Source organism: Geotrypetes seraphini, chromosome 5, assembly GCF_902459505.1.
Source record: "Geotrypetes seraphini chromosome 5, aGeoSer1.1, whole genome shotgun sequence".
Taxonomy (NCBI): Eukaryota; Metazoa; Chordata; class Amphibia; order Gymnophiona; family Dermophiidae; genus Geotrypetes; species Geotrypetes seraphini.
In genome coordinates, this window is record NC_047088.1 from 250,375,216 (window position 1) to 250,395,546 (window position 20,331).

Genomic DNA, 20,331 nt, shown 5'->3' on the forward strand with positions numbered 1-20,331 from the left:
GGCAGAACAGGGCGCTAGTAGCGCCGGAGAGGCACGTGGAGGACTTCGGGGTAGCGGCGAGAGTAGCTCCGCCCACCCCCACCGCGTCATCAGCCTAGCGACCGGGCTCCTCCATTAAAGGAGGCAAGCCAACGGGCGCAGCGCCGATCTCAGGGAGGAGAGCAGGAGAGGATCAGCGCAGGGAGGAGAGGTGGTGAGTGAGTCGGGAGGCAGAACAGGGCGCTAGTAGCGCCGGAGAGGCACGTGGAGGACTTCGGGGTAGCGGCGAGAGTAGCTCCGCCCACCCCCACCGCGTCATCAGCCTAGCGACCGGGCTCCTCCATTAAAGGAGGCAAGCCAACGGCGCGCAGCCGTTCGGTGCGCGGCGAAGGCGAGCGGCAAAGGCGCTCGCCTTAGCGATCGCCTTTGCGAAGAGCCTTAAGAGGAGCCAAATCTAGGGCGACAGGACACCGTAGGGCAACTAGCGGCAACTCAGGCACCCTTATCTCAATCTCACATCCTACAGGGACCATCATCTTACATCCTACATCTCTCACCCTCAAATCGTTTCCCAAACTCTTCACCTTACACACCCAACTGCTTAGATCTCTCTGACACTCTAATCAACTCTACCTTCAGACGACCTAATCTTGCATACACTCATACTACCATACTATCTCCCTCTCTCTCCCATTTACTCTCTAGCACTTACTCTCTCTCACTTACTCTCTCTCACTTACTCGTTAACAGGACCTCATATATTACCGGATATGGCAGGGCGAACAAGAAGTGCGAAGTCTGCAAGCAAAATTGGCATTCCCTCCACTGAGGGAATCTGGGAGGTGACCTCAGCCTGTGTACAGACGGAGGAGAACCCAGGACCAGGGAAGGAGGTCTCTGTGCAGACCGAGGGCATCCCACAGCAGTACAACACAGTCTCTACTCAGACTGAGGAGGTCGGGCAGCAGGATGATGACATCATGCAGGAACTACGGAGCCTCAGGGAGGAAGTGAAACGCCTGAGAAACATTAGGGAGGATGAGGCCTACATCGATGGAGTATTGCAGGAGCTGTCCCAAATCACCGAACAGGCCCGTGACAGATCCCTCATTGAGACACCAGGAACGCCGACATTGAAACCAACTGTTGGAGTCCAGGAGATGGCTGGAGATGCTGACTCCTGGCAGCTAGTGACCTCCTCCACGGGCAAACATAGGAGACACCCCCCCCCCCCTATTTACACTCTCTTCACCTAATTCTTCTTTTTCTTACCAGGGTAGCTCCTCAACGACTCCACAACTTAACCTGAAGAACAGATTCCAGGCCTTGCAGGAAGAGACTACCGACGCAACACAGGAACAGGTTCAACACACGGCTCCATCTCTGGGGACACCGGATCGACCCCCCCAAAAGAAGCGCAGGATAATAGTCATCGGGGACTCCATGCTGAGGGGCACCGAGGGACCAATCTGCAGGCCGGATATGGAATCGAGGGAGATATGCTGTCTGCCTGGAGCCAAAATACGAGATGTGACTGCCTGTCTTGATAGACTTCTTAAACCCCAAGATCACTTCCCCATGCTGCTCATCCACATCGGAACGAATGACACAGCCAGGAACGCCCCGGAAGACATACCTAGAGACTTCGGAGCTTTGGGGGAGAGGCTGAAGCAGTCAGGAGCACAGGTAGTATTCTCTTCAATTCTTCCTGTTAGGGGCAAGGGAAAGGCCAGGGACGAGCGGATCCAGAGAACGAATGAGTGGCTGCAAGGATGGTGCCGGGACATGAACTTCGGATTCCTGAACCATGGAGAGGCGCTACAGGGACTTCAGGGACCAGATGGACTTCACCTGACCAGCAGAGGTAAGAACGTCTTCGGACATAGGCTAGCCCGCCTGCTTCGTAGGGCTTTAAACTAGGTAGGTTGGGGGAGGGTACCCACTTATATACCAGAGCAGTATGTAACAATCCTGATGAGGTGAGCCAAATCTCCGCTTCTGGGTCCGAGGTAAGTACCCACATTGCAAAAGATTCACTAGGAGACACTTTGACTCAAATGGGAAATTCCCCACAGGGGTTTAGCAAATACAAAGCGTGGAGAGCCATGTATGTTAATGCGCACAGTTTAGGGAATAAATTTCTAGAACTGGAAACAGAAATAGTGAATGCCAACCTGGACGTAGTGGCAATATCCGAAACCTGGTTCACAGACTCTCATGGGTGGGATATGACTATACCAGGATATAACCTGCTTCGCCAAGACAGAGAGGGAAAGTCAGGAGGAGGGGTAGCCCTCTACATCAAAGAGAACATCAAAACAACCAGGATCACAGATGTTAAGTACACCGGGGAATCCATCTGGGTAAACCTGGCCAGAGGCAGAGAAAAATGCCTGTATCTTGGAGTGGTATACAGACCTCCAAGACAATCGGAGGAACAGGACACGGAACTAATTGAAGACATAGAGAACATCACTCTACGGGGGGACACTGTTCTGCTAGGGGACTTCAACATGCCTGATGCAGATTGGAACACACTCTCAGCAACAACTTGTAGTAGCAGGAGGCTATTAACGTCCATGAAGGGAGTACGGCTCAATCAATTGGTACTAGAGCCCACTAGGGCCCAGGCGATCCTGGACCTGGTACTCACAAACGGGGAAAGCGTATCGGAGGTCTCAGTAGGAGAAACGCTAGCCACCAGTGACCACAACATGGTATGGTTCAACCTTAGGAAGGGCTTCCCTAGATCGCAAACAAAAACGAAGGTACTCAATTTCCGGGGCACTGACTTCGCACGCATGGGAGATTTCGTCCATCAAATGCTGCAGGACAAAGCAGTGACTGATAGTGTGGAGGATTGGTGGTCAACCCTGAAATTGACCCTACACGAGGCAACTGTCCGCTACATAAAATCAGTAAATAAACAACAAAGAAATAAGAAACCCCAATGGTTCACAGATGAGGTCTCGTACCTCGTCAAGGAGAAGAAAAAGGCATTTCTCTCCTACAAACATCCCGGGAAAGGGGAAGCTAACATTGAATATAAGATCAAGTCTGCAGCGGTCAAAACAGCGGTTAGGGAGGCCAAACTTCGAGTGGAAGAAACTTTAGCAAAGAACATCAAAAAAGGTGACAAATCCTTCTTTAAGTATATTAGTGACAGGAAAAAGAACACAGACGGGATAGTACGCCTTAGAACACCGGACGGAAATTATCTGGAAGCAGATTCTGATAAAGCCAAACTACTGAATGAATACTTCTGCTCAGTCTTCACCTGCGAGAAACCAGGGCATGGGCCATAGCTGGAAGCAACACCAAGCGCGGAAGACCCGTTTCAGAAATTTGAGTTCACACCAGCTGATGTTTACAGCGAACTGTCAAGACTCAAGGTGAACAAAGCCATGGGACCGGACAATTTGCACCCAAGAGTGCTCAGAGAGCTGGCTGATGTCCTGGCGGAGCCGTTATCCATGCTCTTCAATCTCTCCCTAAGTAAGGGGAGAGTCCCCCTGGACTGGAAAACAGCTAATGTCGTCCCTCTGCACAAAAAGGGTTGCAGGGCAGAGGCTGCGAATTACAGGCCGGTGAGTCTCACATCAATAGTGTGTAAACTCATGGAAACACTACTTAAACGTGAATTAGACACGATCTTGGATGAGGGGAACCTAAGGGATCCCAGTCAACATGGTTTTACCAAGGGTAGGTCCTGCCAATCCAATCTCATAAGCTTCTTTGACTGGGTAACAGGAAAGCTAGACTCGGGAGAGTCTCTGGACGTCGTGTACTTAGACTTCAGTAAGGCTTTTGATAGCGTCCCACATCGCAGGCTGATAAGCAAAATGAAATCGATGGGGTTAGGCGAGACACTGACTACATGGGTCAACGATTGGCTGAGTTGCAGACGTCAGAGGGTGGTGGTCAACGGCACCCTCTCTGAGACTTCGGAGGTGACCAGCGGAGTGCCGCAGGGCTCGGTCCTGGGTCCACTCCTTTTTAACATATTCATAGGGGACTTGACTCGAGGGCTTCAAGGTAAAGTAACATTATTCGCCGACGACGCCAAACTATGCAATATAGTAAGTGAAAGCAACTTGCAAGACAGTATGGCGCAGGACCTGCTTACATTGGAATGCTGGTCCTCGACCTGGCAGCTGGGCTTCAACGCTAAGAAATGTAAGGTCATGCACCTTGGTAGCGGTAATCCATGCAGAACTTACACCTTGAATGGAGAAACATTGGCTAGGACTTCAGTAGAACGAGATTTAGGAGTAATCATCAGTGCAGATATGAAGGCTGCCAAACAAGTGGAGAAGGCCTCATCCAAGGCAAGGCAGATGATGGGTTGTATCAAAAGAAGTTTCGTCAGCCGGAAACCTGAAGTCATAATGCCACTATACAGAGCCATGGTGAGACCTCATCTGGAATACTGTGTGCAATTCTGGAGGCCACATTACCATAAAGACGTGCTCAGAGTCGAGTCGGTTCAGCGGATGGCCACTAGGACGATCTCGGGGCTCAAGGGTCTCTCGTACGAAGAGAGACTGCACAAACTGCAGCTCTACACTCTTGAGGAACGTAGGGAGAGGGGGGACATGATTGAGACATTTAAGTACATCACAGGACGTGTCGAGGTGGAAGATGACATTTTCTTTCCCAAAGGACCCTCGGCCACAAGAGGACATCCGCTCAAACTCAGAGGAGGGAAATTTAATGGCGACACCAGGAAGTACTTCTTCACGGAAAGAGTGATAGATCGCTGGAACAAGCTTCCGGTGCAAGTGGTTGAGGCCACCAGCGTACCTGACTTTAAGAATAAATGGGACACCTACGTAGGATCACTACGAAGATCAAGTTAAAGAATTGGGTCATTAGCACACAGACTAAATTGGGTGGGTCAGTAGAGTGGGCAGACTTGATGGGCTGTAGCCCTTTTCTGCCGTCATCTTTCTATGTTTCTATGTTCTATGTTTATTTCATAGTAAATGAAAGCAGATAAAAACCTGAAGGGTCCATCCAGTCTGCCCAACAGTCACACAATTCATGATTAAATACACTTCCCCCTCCCTATTTGTGGTTTTGATGTTCGCGGTTTCGATTATCTGCGTTTTTTCCCCCCAGGCATCCCCCCCTGAAAATCGCTCGTTGGCATCGAAAAAAAAACAAAAAACGGCCCCAGGACTGGATGCAGAGCCTGACAGGGGAGGGAAGGAGGGAAGGGGGCTGGATGCAGATCCTGACAGGGAAGGGAGGGAGGGAAGGGGACTGGATGCAGATCCTGACAGGGGAGGGAAGTGGCTGGGTGTAGTGCCTGACAGGGGTTGGGAGGGAAGGAGGCTGGATGCAAGCCTGACAGGGGAGGGAGGGTAGGGGGCTGGATGCAGATCCTGACAGGGGAGGGAGGGAGGGAGGGAAGGGGGCTGGATGCAGATCCTGACAGGGGAGGGAGGGAAGGGAGCTGGATGTAGAGTCTGACAGGGGAGGGAAGAGGGCTGGGTGCAGTGCCTGACAGGTGTTGGGAGGGAAGGGGGCTGGATGCAGAGTCTGAATAGAGAGGGAAGGGGGCTGGATGCAGAGCCTAACAGGGGAGGGAGAGAGGGAGGGAAGGAAGGGAGCTGGATTCAGAGCTTGACGGGGGGAAAAGAGGGTTGGGTGCAGAGCCTGACAGGGGAGGGAGGGAGGGAGGGAAGGGGGCTGTCTGCAGATCCTGACAGGGGAGGGAGAGAGGGAAGGGAGCTGGATGCAGATCCTGACAGGGGAGGGAAGGAAGGGAGCTGGATGTAGAGCCTGACAGGGGAGGGAAGAGGGCTGGGTGCAGTGCCTGACATGGGTTGGGAGGGAAGGGGGCTGGATGCAGAGCCTGACCAGAGAGGGAGGGAGGGAGGAAGGGGACTGGATGCAGAGCCTAACAGTGGAGGGAGAAAGGGAGGGAAGAGGGCTGGGTGCAAAGCCTGACAGGGGAGGGAGGGGAGGGGGATGGATGCAGAGCTTGACGGGGGGGGGAGAGGGTTGGGTGCAGAGCCTGACTGGGGGGGTGGGGAAAGAGGGCTGGGTGCAGAGCCTGACAGGGGAGGGAGGGAAGGAAGGGAGCTGGATGCAGAGCTTGACGGGGGGAAAAGAGGGTTGGGTGCAGAGCCTGACAGGGGAGGGAGGGAAGGGGGCTGGATGCAGATCCTGACAGGGGAGGGAGAGAGGAAAGGGAGCTGGATGCAGATCCTGACAGGGGAGGGAGGGAAGGGAGCTGGATGTAGAGCCTGATAGGGGAGGGAAGAGGGCTGGATGCAGAGCCTGACCAGAGAGGGAGGGAGGGAAGGGGACTGGATGCAGAGGTTGACAGGGGAGGGAGAGAAGGAAGGAGGCTGGATGCAGAGCCTACCAGGGGAGGGAGAGAGGGAGGGAAGAGGGCTGGGTGCAAAGCCTGACGGGGAGGGAGGAAAGGAAGGGAGCTGGATGCAGAGCTTGACGGGGGGAAAGAGGGTTGGGTGCAGAGCCTGACAGGGGGGGTGGGGAAAGAGGGCTGGGTGCAGAGCCTGACAGGGAAGGGAGGGAGGGAAGGGGGCTGGATGCAGTTCCTGACAGGGGAGGGAAAGAGGGAAGGGAGTTGTATGCAGATCCTGACAGGGGAGGGAAGGAAGGGAGCTGGATGTAGAGCCTGACAAGCGAGGGAAGAGGGCTGGGTGCAGTGCCTGACATGGGTTGGGAGGGAAGGGGGCTGGATGCAGAGCCTGACCAGAGAGGGAGGGAGGGAAGGGGACTGGATGCAGAGGCTGACAGGAGAGGGAGAGAGGGAAGGGGCTAGATGCAGAGCCTAACAGTGGAGGGAGAGAGGGAGGGAAGAGGGCTGGATGCAAAGCCTGACAGAGGAGGGAGGGAAGGGAGCTGGATGCAGAGCTTGAAGGGGGGGGGGGAAGAGGTTTGGGTGCAGAGCCTGACTGGGGTGGTGGGGATAGAGGGCTGGGTGCAGAGCCTGACAGGGGAGGGAAGGAGGGAAGAGGGCTGGGTGCAGAGCCTAACAGGGGAGGGAAGAGGGATGGGTGCAGAGCCTGACAGGGGAGGGAAGAGGGCTGGGTGCAGAGCTTGACAGGGAGGGAAGGAAGGGTGCAGTGCCTGACAGGGGAGGGAGAGAAGAGGGCTGGGTGCAGTGGGGCCATGCCTGGCAGGGAGGTGGCTGGCTTTAAAGCCTGACAGGGCAGGGCACTTGAATATTAAGCCGCCCGACTTATATTCGAGTCAACTATTTTATTCCTTTTGGGGGGCAATGGGGTTCTCGATTTATATTCAAATTTATACGGTAAATCAACAGCAAAACAAAGATGTCTGGAAAGCAGCAGCAGTTAAAAATATACTTTCATGCATGCAAAAAGAAAATACATAGAAACAATAGACTTTAGGACTAAAGAAATGCAAAATAAAACAAGAAATCAAAGATCAAAAGTTTTTTATTTAATTTACTGGAGTTATCATGCATAGATTATGACACATTGCATATTTTTAGATACAGGCCACTTTATAACCATACATTTAACTGCCTTACCTTCTCTTTATTAATGTATCTGGTACAGACACACATTTTATCCCAGCTCCAGCTACCATCAGGAAAGCAGTTAGCAGCACTGTCAGACGTAGACCTGAGATAAATATATTTATTACAGTATTTGTATCATTTCAATATGCAGAACCAGACATTTTATACACTTACTTCATCAATGCTCTGCAAAAACGTAATAGTAGATGAAAAATAATGAAGTGTCACAATGCTGAACCAAAATACCTTCTAAATTGTATTACTTTTTTCGAATATTACTGGCTGATGTACTGAGTTAACTAAGGCACATTCCACATTAACAGGGCAATTCTATAACCCAGCAGGGGTAAGCAATTCCGGTCCTTGAGAGCCGGAGTCAGGTCAGGTTTTCAGGATATCCACAATAAATATGAATGAGATAGATTTGCATCTCAAGGAGGCAGTGCATGCAAATCCATCTCATACATATTCATGGTGGAGATCTTGAAAACCTGACCTGTCTCCGGCTCTCGAGGACTGGAATTGCCTACCCCTGACCTAGGCACTCGCATTTAAATGCGTCAATGCACACCTATTAAGGTTCCTTTTCTTTATACTGGCTGCATCATCCTGACTGACATGTGCTATCCATTCCTACCAGGTAAAGGAAATAGGAAAGTTCCAGAATACTTCTGTCCAGACATAAGGTCCCAGAAAGCACACCCATGTCCCATCAACCACTGCTGTTTTAAGAAATAATATTTTTTAAACAGCACTGGAGAGAAAGAGAGTCCCAGTAGCTGCAGTCTTATGTGGAAGCAGTTACTTAGCATAACAGGTGTTATACAGGGACAACAGGCAGATACTCTCACATTTGGGGATGTCATCCACGGAGCCCAGTATGGACAGTGAAAAGTGTAGCGCCACTTTAAACTTTAGAAAGCTTTTAGACTGCCTGCACCGCGTATGTCTTCCCACCCTACGCCAGCTCGCAAGGTCATCAGTTCTATGCCCAAGTGAAGAAGTCAACTAGGGGAAGTGGGTGGGTTGTGAGAATATCAGCCAGCTGACCCTGGATCACATCTATTACGGTAAGTAACTGTGCTTTATCCTTAGACACGCAGGTAACATATTCTCACATGTGGGACTCCCTAGCTATTAAAAAAAAAAAAAAAAAAAAAAAAAAGGATGGAGGGTTGGTTTCCAAGAACACATAAAACGTGAGTTGCCTTGCAAAATCCTATGCATAACATCCGATACGAGAGCGCACAGGCAAGGGAAGGAACGTAAAGAAAAAGTGAGCAGAACTCCATGCTATACACTTCTCCCTCTGTATTCGCAGTGGATGCGTTCCGGATATAGGAGTGAATATGGAAAAACCACAAATAACTTTTGTATATGTTATTTGCGGTTTTTTGTAAGAGACAGCGGTTTTGCTATTAAAACCGCGAATAACTTTTCAGCTGTTATTCGCAGTTTTTGGAAAAGACTACTGTGTTATTACTATTAAAATTCACAATGTTGGTAGAATAACAATACAGTACTGTACTATTGAATACTGTAACAATATTTATTGAATAAGATAATATAAGTAATAATCTCAGGGTAAACAAAAAAGTTCAATACTGCTTTCTCAACAAGGAAAAAAAAGAAATGTTCAATACTAAAAGTTCAATACTGGAATACATGTACAATAATCAGGCAATGTCTTCTTCATCGTCCAGTACAAGTACTGCAGGAGGAGGAGATGAAGAGGATAAGTGAGCACCAGGGACCTCCTCAGGAAGTGGGTCTTCAGTACGAGGAAGACGAAGGGGATACCTCCTCATTGGTGGAAGAGGTGGATTGTGAGGCAGTGGATGGAGAGGCAGTCCCTCTCGGTATCTTTTGGAAATACATTGTGATTTCCATCTGGCTCTTCTCCTTCATCATTTCTTTATATATATATTTTTTTGTATGTCGAAATCGCCGCTTCTGCTAACTCCCTCACCTTTAATGCACGTACCATGGATGGGTTGATGTCATAGAAAAAGTCAATCGCACCACTGAACCTGCATATTCCCTCTGCAATATTATCCAGTGTAAACTTGTCTTCTTCTACTCCTCCTTCCTCCTCTTCATCTGGTATTGCCTCTCCTTCAGGAGCAGTCAGGTCAATGAGATCATCTTCTGTTAGTTCATTTGCTCCGGTGTCTATTAAGTCTTGAATACCCTCCATATCTTCAAAGCCTTCCCCACCCACCTGCTATGCCAAGTCAATGATGCCTTCCATAATTTCTTGGCCTGGCTCTGTGATATTTACATCGATATCCCTTTTTACACATTCAGGCCAAAGATTCTTCCAGCACAAGTTCACTGTCTCTGGCTTGACAGCTTTCACCACTCTTTCAATAATATTGATGGCATCCACAATAGTAAATTCCTTCCAATGTTTCATGATATTCTCCACGTTGTGGCTTTCATCCATAGCATGGACAATGCCCTCCAAGGAATACCGGGTGTAGTGTGCTTTGAAGGTCCTTATTACCCCCTGGTCGAGAGGCTGGATGAGAGATATTGTGTTGGGGGGCATGTAGACAATCTCAACACCCTCAATGAAGAACTCATGTGTGTCTGGGTGTCCAGGGGCATTGTCCAATGCCAACAGAACCTTGGATTCCATTCATTTATTGGCCAGGTATTTTCTTACTTCTGGCACAAAACACTGATGAAACCACTCTAGGAACAGAGCTTTTGTTGGCCAAGCCTTCTTGTTGCTCATCCAGTAAACAGGCAGCTGGAACTTATCTATCCCCTTCAAGGCTTTATAAATCAGTGTTGGCTTTATCATATGGCCTACTGCATTTGCACAAAGCAGCATGGTCAATCTATCCCTTGCAGCCTTGAAACCTGGTGCTCGCTTATCCTCTTTGCTAATGAAAGTCCTCTGTGGCATTTTCTTCCAAAAGAGAGTAGTTTCATCGGCATTGAATGCCTGCTCAGGTTCATATCCCTTCTCTTCAATAATTTGCTTAAAGGTAGCAGGGAACTCTCTAGCCACCTCTTTGTTGGCCGATGCTGCTTCTCCTGTCACTCTAACATCACGCAGGCCATACCCGTGACGAAATTTATCAAACCACCCTTTACTGGCCAGAAAGTCGGTGGATTGCGACATTCTACCTTCCCTGCTCTTCAAGTTTTCATACAAAGACTTTGCCTTTCCTCTTATCAGCTTGCGTACGACAGAGATTGGCATCTCGCACAACATGTAATGTCTTCGCACCTGCTGGTGCGGCTGCCACAACAGCTTCACGGATTTGTTTTTCATTCTTTTTTATGTACCTAATGGTCAACTCATTAATTTCATAGTGTCGAGCAACAGCAGAGGAGGACTTTACTCTCTGAAGCATATCCAATAATTCTACCTTTTCTTGTAAGGTTTTCACTTTTTTTTTCCCTTTTGGGAGTACTTTCAGTAGCACTTGAACTCTTGCGCTTTGTAGCCATGGTGGGAGACCTGACCTATTCCTGAAGGAGAGGCAATATCCCAGATATGTTAGTGCTTTTGGCAGGCAAGCAGAGATTCACAAAGCTTTTGGCAGCTTTTAGAGCTTTAAGCAGGCAAGCCGCGATTCAAAAAGCTTTAAGCAGGCAAGCGATTTTCTCCATGCATGCTGGGAAGCAGCATTTCTCTCTATGGATGCTGGGAAGCAGAGTTTTTCAGGGTGAAAGTTTTGAAATTTTGATTTTGTAGGTGAAAGCATGAAAGCAGAGTGAATATTGGTAAATGTTAAAACTTTTTTTTTACAGTACAGCAAAAGGAAAGGAACTTTAATCATGATGTGCATGCTGTGAACCAGCGATTTTCAGGGTGAAAGTTTTGAAACTTTGATTTTATAGGAGAAAGCATGAAAGCAGAGTGAATGTTGGTAAACATTAAAATATTTTTACTGTACAGCAACGGGAAAGGAACTTTAATCATGACGTAATTTGGGGGGGGGGGGTGCGAAGCTAGCCAACGAAAAATTGTGAATACGTGAAACCGCGAGTGTCGAAACCGCGAATACGGAGAGAGAAGTGTACTAGAGGTAAAAGAGAGAACTCCGAGAACATCTATATGCATAGAAGTTGAAAAATAATAAATGACCTCCCGGAGGCAGGTGAATCCAAGTATCTCTTTGCATTCTACCTGCCTCTCGCTGTTTTCATGCCCGATTCTCGGTGCCTTCTAACTGCCTGTCACTTCCCTGATTCTCTCTTTTAGTGCTCTCTACCTGCCTAACACTGCCTTTTTCCTGCTTCTCAGTGTTCTCTGTCTAAGTGTTCTCAGTGATACCCAGTAGAGAATGACACGGGGAAAAAATCTGTCCCCGTCACCGCCCCGTCACCGGCCCACCATCCTCTGCACCGCCCCGTCACCGCCGATCCCTTCACCGCCCCGTCACCGTCACCGCCATCCCTTTCACCGCCCCGTCACCGCCACTGCCATCCCATTCACCGCCCCGTCACCGTCCCCGCTGCATCCATATAAGCCTTTTTCCTTTCACTCCCTCCTTCCAATTTGAGCCGGGAACACTAGCGATCGCACGGTCCCCGCAGCCACTACCTGCCTGCCCGGTCGATCCTGGTGTTTGGCCGGCTCTCTCCCTTCTCCTCACCTTGGTTTGTGGGTTTTCTTTTTCGGCAACCTGCGCGCTTTCCCAGGGAGCCGCACACGCGCGGCTGCTCAGTGTTCGATCTTCTGCTCTGCTGCAACTTCCTGTTTCCGGTTGCGTCAGAGCAGAAGATCGAGGCTGAGCAGCGGCGGGTGTGCGCGGCTCTCTGGTAGCGTGCGGGTCGCCGAGGAGGAGGATCTGCGGACTGGGGTGAGGAGAGGAGAGAGAGCTGGCTGGACACTGGAATCGATTGGGCGGGCGGGTGTGAGCTGCGGGGACCGCGCGATCCTTCATGCCTCACTGCGGGGGACAAGACCATTCACCGCCCCGCGGGCGGTGAATGGCCTTGTCCCCGTCGCCGCAGCGACTGCTAGTTTTCTTCCCCGTTTTCGGCGGGTGACCCGCGGCTAAAATGCGGTGGCCGCGGGTAAACCACCACCATGTCATTCTCCAATACCCAGCTTATCAAAGGAGCCTGAAGGATAAGGATAACTCCAGGAGCACAAGAGCAGAGACAGGGAGGGGTACCTTCCTGCTCCAGTACTGTCTACTTGCCTGTCACCGTCCTTAATCTTCAAAGTAGACAGTGCCAAGTAGAACTCACTGGGTCAGGGAAGAGAAGGCCCCTTGAATGACAGCCCTGTCAATGTGAGTGGACTCTGGCTAGCATATCAGGTCTAATGCTTCACAAAGGAATGCAGCAATAAACCACTTTAGTTGTACCACAGAAAGGTATATCAAATACATGGCCCTTACCCTTAGGAGACAGAGAGAAATGTTGTTTATAGGAGTAGAGGGGAGAAAATGATATTGCATAGGGAGAAAGGAAAAAATGCTGGCACTTTATGGAGAGAGGGAGAGAAGCTGCATGGGGGGAAGAAAGATGTCTGATCCAGGGCACAAGACAGGGAGACAGAGGGATGGTGGATAGTGAGAATATGGCATTGGCATGGAGGAAGGGAAAGAATGTTGAATGGGGTGAGGAGGTAAGAGAGATACTGGACCCAGGGCACAAGGGAGGAAGAGATACACAGAAGATGGGAGAACGAGAGAGATATTGGATCCAGGAGCAAAAGGGGGTGATAGAATGATGCCTAAAAATAGAAGAGAGTGGGAGAAATTTGGACTATGGGGGAGAGTACAGGAGGGAAGAGAGAAGGGACATGGAGATGTTAGGCTACCAGAATAGGGAGGGAAGGAAGAGGGAGAATATACTGGGCTACAAGAGTGAAGGAAGGAAGACGCCAAGAATGGTAGAACCCTGAGGGAGAGGGCAGGATGGGGTGGCAAGGACATGGATGAGAGAATAGTTACTAGAGGGTAGAAATATGATAATAGGGAGTATGTCTAAGACGAAAGGGAATGGAGGGCTGAGTAAGACATGAGATTGGGAATGGGAGAGGAGATGGAAATTTGATAAGTAGCTAAAAGGTGAACAAGAGGAGAAGGGCAAGAGGCAGAAAAGAGCTAAAAAGGAATGAACAATTATGTCAGACACAGATGTAGTGAGGGAATATAGAGGAGAAAAGACAAATGGACAGCAGCCGTTTGAAGGAGAATTAGCAGGCAACACACAGGAAAGAAGAAAAGAGAAACTAGAAAAAATAAAAACTTCCAGACAACAAAGGTAGAGAAAAACCATTTAATTTTGAATGTTTTAAATGGAATATGGATAAAAGCAAAAGAATAGCCTTACTGGGTCAGACCAATGGTCCATTTAGCCCAGTATCCTGTCTCCGTGCAGGCCAATCCAAGTCACAAGTACCTAGCAAAAACCCAAATAGTAGCGGCATTTCATGCTACTGGCCAATATCTGCCTCGGCCTCGAAAAACCAAAAAAGGAATTTTACCAATAATAAACTTACTCAAACCACACAGGAACAATAACTGCACAACCAGCTTAATCCTTTTAAAGAAATGGGTTTCAGTACATATATTCGCATAGGACATGGAAAGCCCAGCTGTTTTGGCTAAGTAGTTGATCTAACTCATGTTCTGCTTTGACTTACTATTTATGAATTGTTTCTTAGCCAATTCGGCTGGGTCAGCTATTTAGCTACTTATTTATTTATTTAGCTATCTATATATTTATTCATTCATGAACTGATATTGATATTGATTTGATACTGGTAGCACATTTGGCATTGGGATATGATTTACACTAGAGCATTCTGGTTATGAACTTTGATACAGCTTTCGGTTATGAACTTTACTATGGACTTTGATACAGTTTTTGGACATGAACTTTGATAGAGACTTTGATATGCACTGTTCACTTTGTACTTTTGGATTTTCTTTGTTTTTTGTATTTTGGTTTTGGATTTTTGATTACTGTTTTGTTTTGATTTTGTGATTGATTTTGGAGGGTTCTTTTCTACACCCATGCATATTTTTTCTTGTTTCCACATTGGATAAGGGTATTATGATGTACGGGGCAGGATTTATTTAGACTTTTGTCTAAGTGCAAGTCAATCATGAATACCTGCCCGGGCTTCCGGTTATTGGAGGGGAAGTTGAGCCCGTACTGAAACCCATTTCTTTAAAAGGATTAAGCTGGTTGTGCAGTTATTGTTCCCGTGTGGTTTGAACAGGAAAAAAACTTTACCAATTATTTTGTTTTTCAATATCTGTCTCAACAGCAGACTATAGACTTTTCCTCCAGGAACTTGTCCAAACCTTTTTTTTTAAAAAAAAAAAAACCAGCTACATCAACTGCTCTTACTACATCTTCTGGCAATGCGCTCCAGACTTTAACTATTCTCTGAGTGAAAAAAGATTTCCTCTTATTGGTTTTAGAAGTATTACTCTGTAACTTCATCAAGTATACCTCTTGTAAATCTGAATGCAGTAAATCGATCCACTTATACCCGTTCTACACCACTCAAGATTTTGTAGACTTCAATCATATCTAAAGTTTCAAGTTTTAATTAAAATTTGATTCTGTACTTATCAAACTTCTAAGTGAATTTACAGATAAAATATAAAGGGAGAAAAAATAAAAATGCAATAGCAATACAAATATTATAAAAGGAAGATAAAACAACTTTTAAACAAATGGCGTAACTACTATAAGACATACTGGACTAGACTGTGGAGTGAGATTCAAAACTTCCTCTTTATTGGCATAAGGGAAGGGGAAATTGTCATGCCTGCCCCCTCTCCCGACCCCCAGCAGCCATGAAGAAATCTATTGGCTAGGCTTTTTGCTATAAAGTGTTGAAAATAGCTATCCCCACTCTTCCTCCAGTCACCCGCTCTGAATTGACTCCCCAGTCAATTAGTGGTGGTACAGAAGCTTTCAATAAATATAAACAAACATTCCCAGCTAGCTTGCAACTGGAAATTCTATACCATTAACTCTTCAATTGATGGGAACAATCGATAAATTTAATCTATATATATATATATATAAAATCGGAGGTATGTATGTGTGTATGTATGTATGTATGTGCCGCGATCACGCAAAAACGGCTTGACCGATTTGAACGAAACTTGGTATGCAGATCCCTCACTACCTGGGATGATATGTTCTGGGGGTCTCTCGGCCCACCTGCACAAGTGGGCGGAGCTACAAACAGAACATCAGATTTCACCCATTCATGTCAATGGAAAAAAAGTAAAAAGCTGCCATTCTCACAGTACTTCAAAAACGGCTTGACCAATTTGAACGCAACTTGGTATGCAGATCCCTCACTACCTGGGGTGATATGGTCTGTGGGTCTCGCGGCCCACCTGCACACGTGGGCGGAGCTACAAACAGAAAATCTGATTTCACCCATTCATGTCAATGGAAAAAATGTAAAAAGCTGCCATTCTCACAGTAATTCCAACTACCTGGGGTGATATGTTCTGGGAGTCTCTCGGCCCACCTGCACACGTGGGCGGAGCTACATACAGAAAATCAGATTTCACCCATTCATGTCAATGGAAAAAATGTAAAAAGCTGCCATTCTCACAGTAATTCCAACTACCTGGGGTGATATGTTCTGAGGGTCTCTCGGCCCACCTGCACACATGGGCGGAGCTACAAACAGAACATCAGATTTCACCCATTCATGTCAATGGAAAAAAAATAAAAAGCTGCCATTCTCACAGTACTTCAAAAACGGCTTGACCGATTTGAACGAAATTTGGTATGCCGATCCCTCACTACCTGGGGTGATATGTTCTGGGGGTCTCGCGGCCCACCTGCACACATGGGCGGAGCTACAAACAGAAAATCAGATTTCACCCATTCATGTCAATGGAAAAAATGTAAAAAGCTGCCATTCTCACTGTAATTCCAACTATAAAACACTTTCTATGACACTATAACCACTAGGGACATCGTTTCTATTCTACCGCGGACACCATACATATAGAGTTTGTATGTTCTAACTGTGTTTGTAACTGTTTCCTTCATGCACCCCAGTTCATAATGTTATTACATTACATGAGTACTCACATATCCTGAATTAGGAACACAGGTTCCATTCTGAACCGGGAACAAACTACATGGAGTTTCTTTTCAACCTGAGTTTCCACATATTGAGTTGTTTAAATCAATACTGAAACTTTTGGATGCCACTTATTCCAACAGATCTTCCTTTTCAGTTTAAGAGATTGCAAATTCCAGTGAGACTTGCATTCTCTATCACAATCAACAAATCACAGGGACAGACTATTACATACTGTGGAGTGGATTTAAAATCCCCTTGTTTTTCCCATGGACAACTCTATGTTGCTTGCTCAAGGGTGGGTTCACCCAAGAATTTATATGTTCTTGCTCCTGGAGGTGAAACTAAAAATGTTGTTTATAATCAAGTTTTGTGTTAGTTGTATTGTATTCATTTTGTCAAATATTTCACATTATAATTTGAATATTGTACTTTTTATAAAGCTGTAAAAAAATAATTTCATTCACCACTATAAAGTATCTTTATTTGAATCCATTTACAGTATTATTGCTATAATTAAATACCCGTGCAACGCCGGGGCATCAGCTAGTATTGAGTAAAAAACTTTTTTTTCAGATGCTAACCAAAATAAATAGTGGTAATTGGCACTATAGAAACTCCTGATAGACACAAGAAGTCCCAACCTACCATGTTTACCATCCATTCAGTTTTTAAATATTGTAGTTCTTTCTTTTTAAACCCTAATCTTGCGTTGTATTTGATTTTATGATACTAACATAATTTTAGATTGTGAGACGCTCAGAAGGGTTTGGTTTTTTTTTACCCTTGGTGTGGGATAGTAAGATCTGAATAAACCTGGAAGATTAGGAATTAACAATTTCACTCCAAAATAACACGAATCCCATGTTGTTCAATATTTATCTTTGCCCTCTAATAGATATTATCAGATTGTTTGGAATTAAATTCCAAATATATACCGATGATATCCAGCTTTACTACACATTGAGCCTTCAGTCAACAGAATTTTTATGAATCTTAAATCAATGTTTAAATGCTATCTTGAATTGGATAAAACTAATCTAAAACCTAATAAAACAAAGATTTTGAAGGACAGGAGGCAAACAGAAAGGAACTGCTTATTAACGCAACTTTGGATGAGGTTATCCCTTCTTTAATTCCTAATCTGAAGCTGAGCAGAATTGACATCTGCTCAGAATACTAAAAAAAAACACAAAACAAACCCACGCTTTTACAGCAAAACCTATATTTTTTAAACTGAATTGTCCAATGTTAAGTATGCCAATACTATAGCATTCAGCTTCAGCAAGACGTTACCTCACTGATTTGCCAAACTTCATTCTGTATAATTTAACAATATTTTCAGGTCCTCAGCGGGCCACCACACACTCAAACCATCTCATTGTGCGGGGCTTTATGCTCCCACTCGTCACTGGACCCAATGTATATTTTTATCTGTGCATGTTTCATAAATACTGATTAGAAGGGAAGCTCATCTTAGCGCCCTACTACAGACTGAATGGTTCTGAAGAAAGTCTATTCCAGTACAGGGCTGGAAAGCAGCAAGCAGTCACCTCACCGAAGGCTCAGGGAGAGGGAGCCTTGATAAAGCCCTTGAATTACATGGGCGAAACATGTTTCTACCCTCCCGATTAGCATCGAATTCACAAGCTAAGTACTTTTAGCATATATTTATATACAAAAAAAATTTCTTAAAAAAATCTATATTTATGAAACATGCACAGATAAAAATATACATTGGGTCCAGTGACGAGTGGGAGCATAAAGCATGAGATGGTTTGAGTGTGTGGTGGCCCGCTGAGGACCTAAAAATATTGTTAAATTATACAGAATGAAGTTTGGCAAATCAGTGAGGTAACGTCTTGCTGAAGCTGGCTGATATATGAGAATATTCTTCATTCAAATTGGCTATATTAAGTGCCTAGGTTTTCATAATACTATAGCATTAACATGTTATAAGAGTAATTGTTTCTTTAATTACTAGTCTCCCGGCTAACATCATGCTCAGGTTGCAACTAGAACAAAATGCTGCCATCTCCATTAATTGCAGGCTAAAGGTTTACATGAATTCCATGGCTTCCTATGTCCTTTTGGACTCAGTTTAAGATCTAGCTCTTAAAGCACTGATCAGCATATAGTGGTGGGGAGGCTTATCTATAGAAAGGATTCCACGTCGGGGGTTGTTTCAGGGTTTCCGGCAGGAGGGAGTGGGCACCAACTCCTACCGCGGACAGTGTGGGAGGTTTCAGGGGTGGCGGCGAGAGAAAGAGGGCATCCCTCCCGCCTGCACTGACGTGATCAGCTCAGTGGCAACGCGATTCTCTAAACAGCACCTGTAACATGGAAGCCGGTTAGAGAATCAGGGTGGTTAGGCATCTATCCTTTAGGACAGACATGATTCTGAATAGGACACCCATGGGCAGGTCTCAAAAGCCATTTAGGCAGTTGCCGAGACCGGGCATCCTATACAGCAGTGTAACTCAACTTCTTCAAGACAAGTACCCCCTAAGTCTAACATATATCAACCAAGTGCCGCTGCCCAAGCTCCGCCCCAGACCTGCTCAGGCTCCACCCCAGACCCCACCCCATAACAACCCTACTCCTCTACCCTCCAACCCAGCCCACTGATTAACCATTCCATTTAACTATATCCATGACATCCTGTCTGTCTGTCTTGGCTGTTTAGACTGTAAGCTCTTTTGAGCAGGGACTGTTTTCTTATTCTTTGTGACTCTGTGCAGTGCTGCGTGCGTCTGGTAGAGCTATAGAAATAATTAACAGTAGTAATACAAAATGGTAACCACAAAATTAAAAAAAAACACAAAGCATACTGTACACACAGAAAATGTTAATTATCATTTATATTCTTTTTTTTCCCTCAAAGAGGTAAAGGCAGATTACTTTAAAATATGTAACAACCATAGAAAAATAGACAAATACAGTAAAACCTTGGTTTGCAAGCATAATTCATTCCAGAAGAATGCTCGTAATCCAAACTGCTCATATATCAAAGCAAATAAGGAAATTTTGCTTGATTGGTCACCCCCCCCCCCCCCCGCATGAGGCCCCTGGCGCTGGTAACTTCCCCCACCCCCCATCCCTGAGGCCACTGGCGCACTTCCACCCCACAAACGAAAACAGATATCGCCCCCATCTGCGAGTCCCCCCCTCCCGAAAACTGGCATCACCCGCCCAAACCCAAACTTCGATCTGGTACCGGCACGCAGCACCAACCCACAGGATGTGCCGGTGCCTGAAGATCCTGTCTCTTGTCGCTAGGCTGGGCCATGAGCAGATCAGGGTAAGGGTTTGGGCAGACGATGCCAGTTCTTGGAGGGGGGGGCTCACGGGCAGGGGGGGCGATGCCAGTTCTCGGGGGGGGGGGGGGCTTGCAAATCGAGTCAACACTCGTGAGGCACGATTTGCTTGAGTGTTTTCTCGTCTTGCAAAACACTCGCAAACCGAGGTTTGACTGTACTGCAAAATATAGACAGAAGATATAAATTCTCAGAACTGACACATTTTGATCACTAAATTGAAAATAAAATAAATTTTCCTACCTTTGTTGTCTGGTGATTTCATGACTGTGCATCTAATCTTTCTTTCTGCCTCCTGCACGCTTCCTCTCCTCCAGACCTCATTCCCTTCCCCAACCAACATCTCTCTTTATCCCTCCATGAGTCCAACTTTTCTTCCTCTCTCCCCCTCTCTCTCACTGTCCACCTGTTTTGAGAGATCCAGGCATCTCTCCCACCCCACCCCCTCTACTGCTACATCT

The 20,331-nt window shown here is 46.6% G+C and overlaps 1 protein-coding gene across 1 annotated transcript in view; it reads right to left on the bottom strand.

The window, feature by feature from the left end:
• The window catches only part of SLC49A4 (solute carrier family 49 member 4), a 138,440-nt gene that overhangs the window by 107,837 nt on the left and 10,272 nt on the right, over positions 1 to 20,331 (bottom strand). The window contains exon 2 of the mRNA XM_033944637.1: positions 7,514 to 7,607. Within this exon, the coding sequence (XP_033800528.1) occupies positions 7,514 to 7,607 (94 nt within the window). The remainder of the gene's footprint in view (positions 1 to 7,513; positions 7,608 to 20,331) is intronic.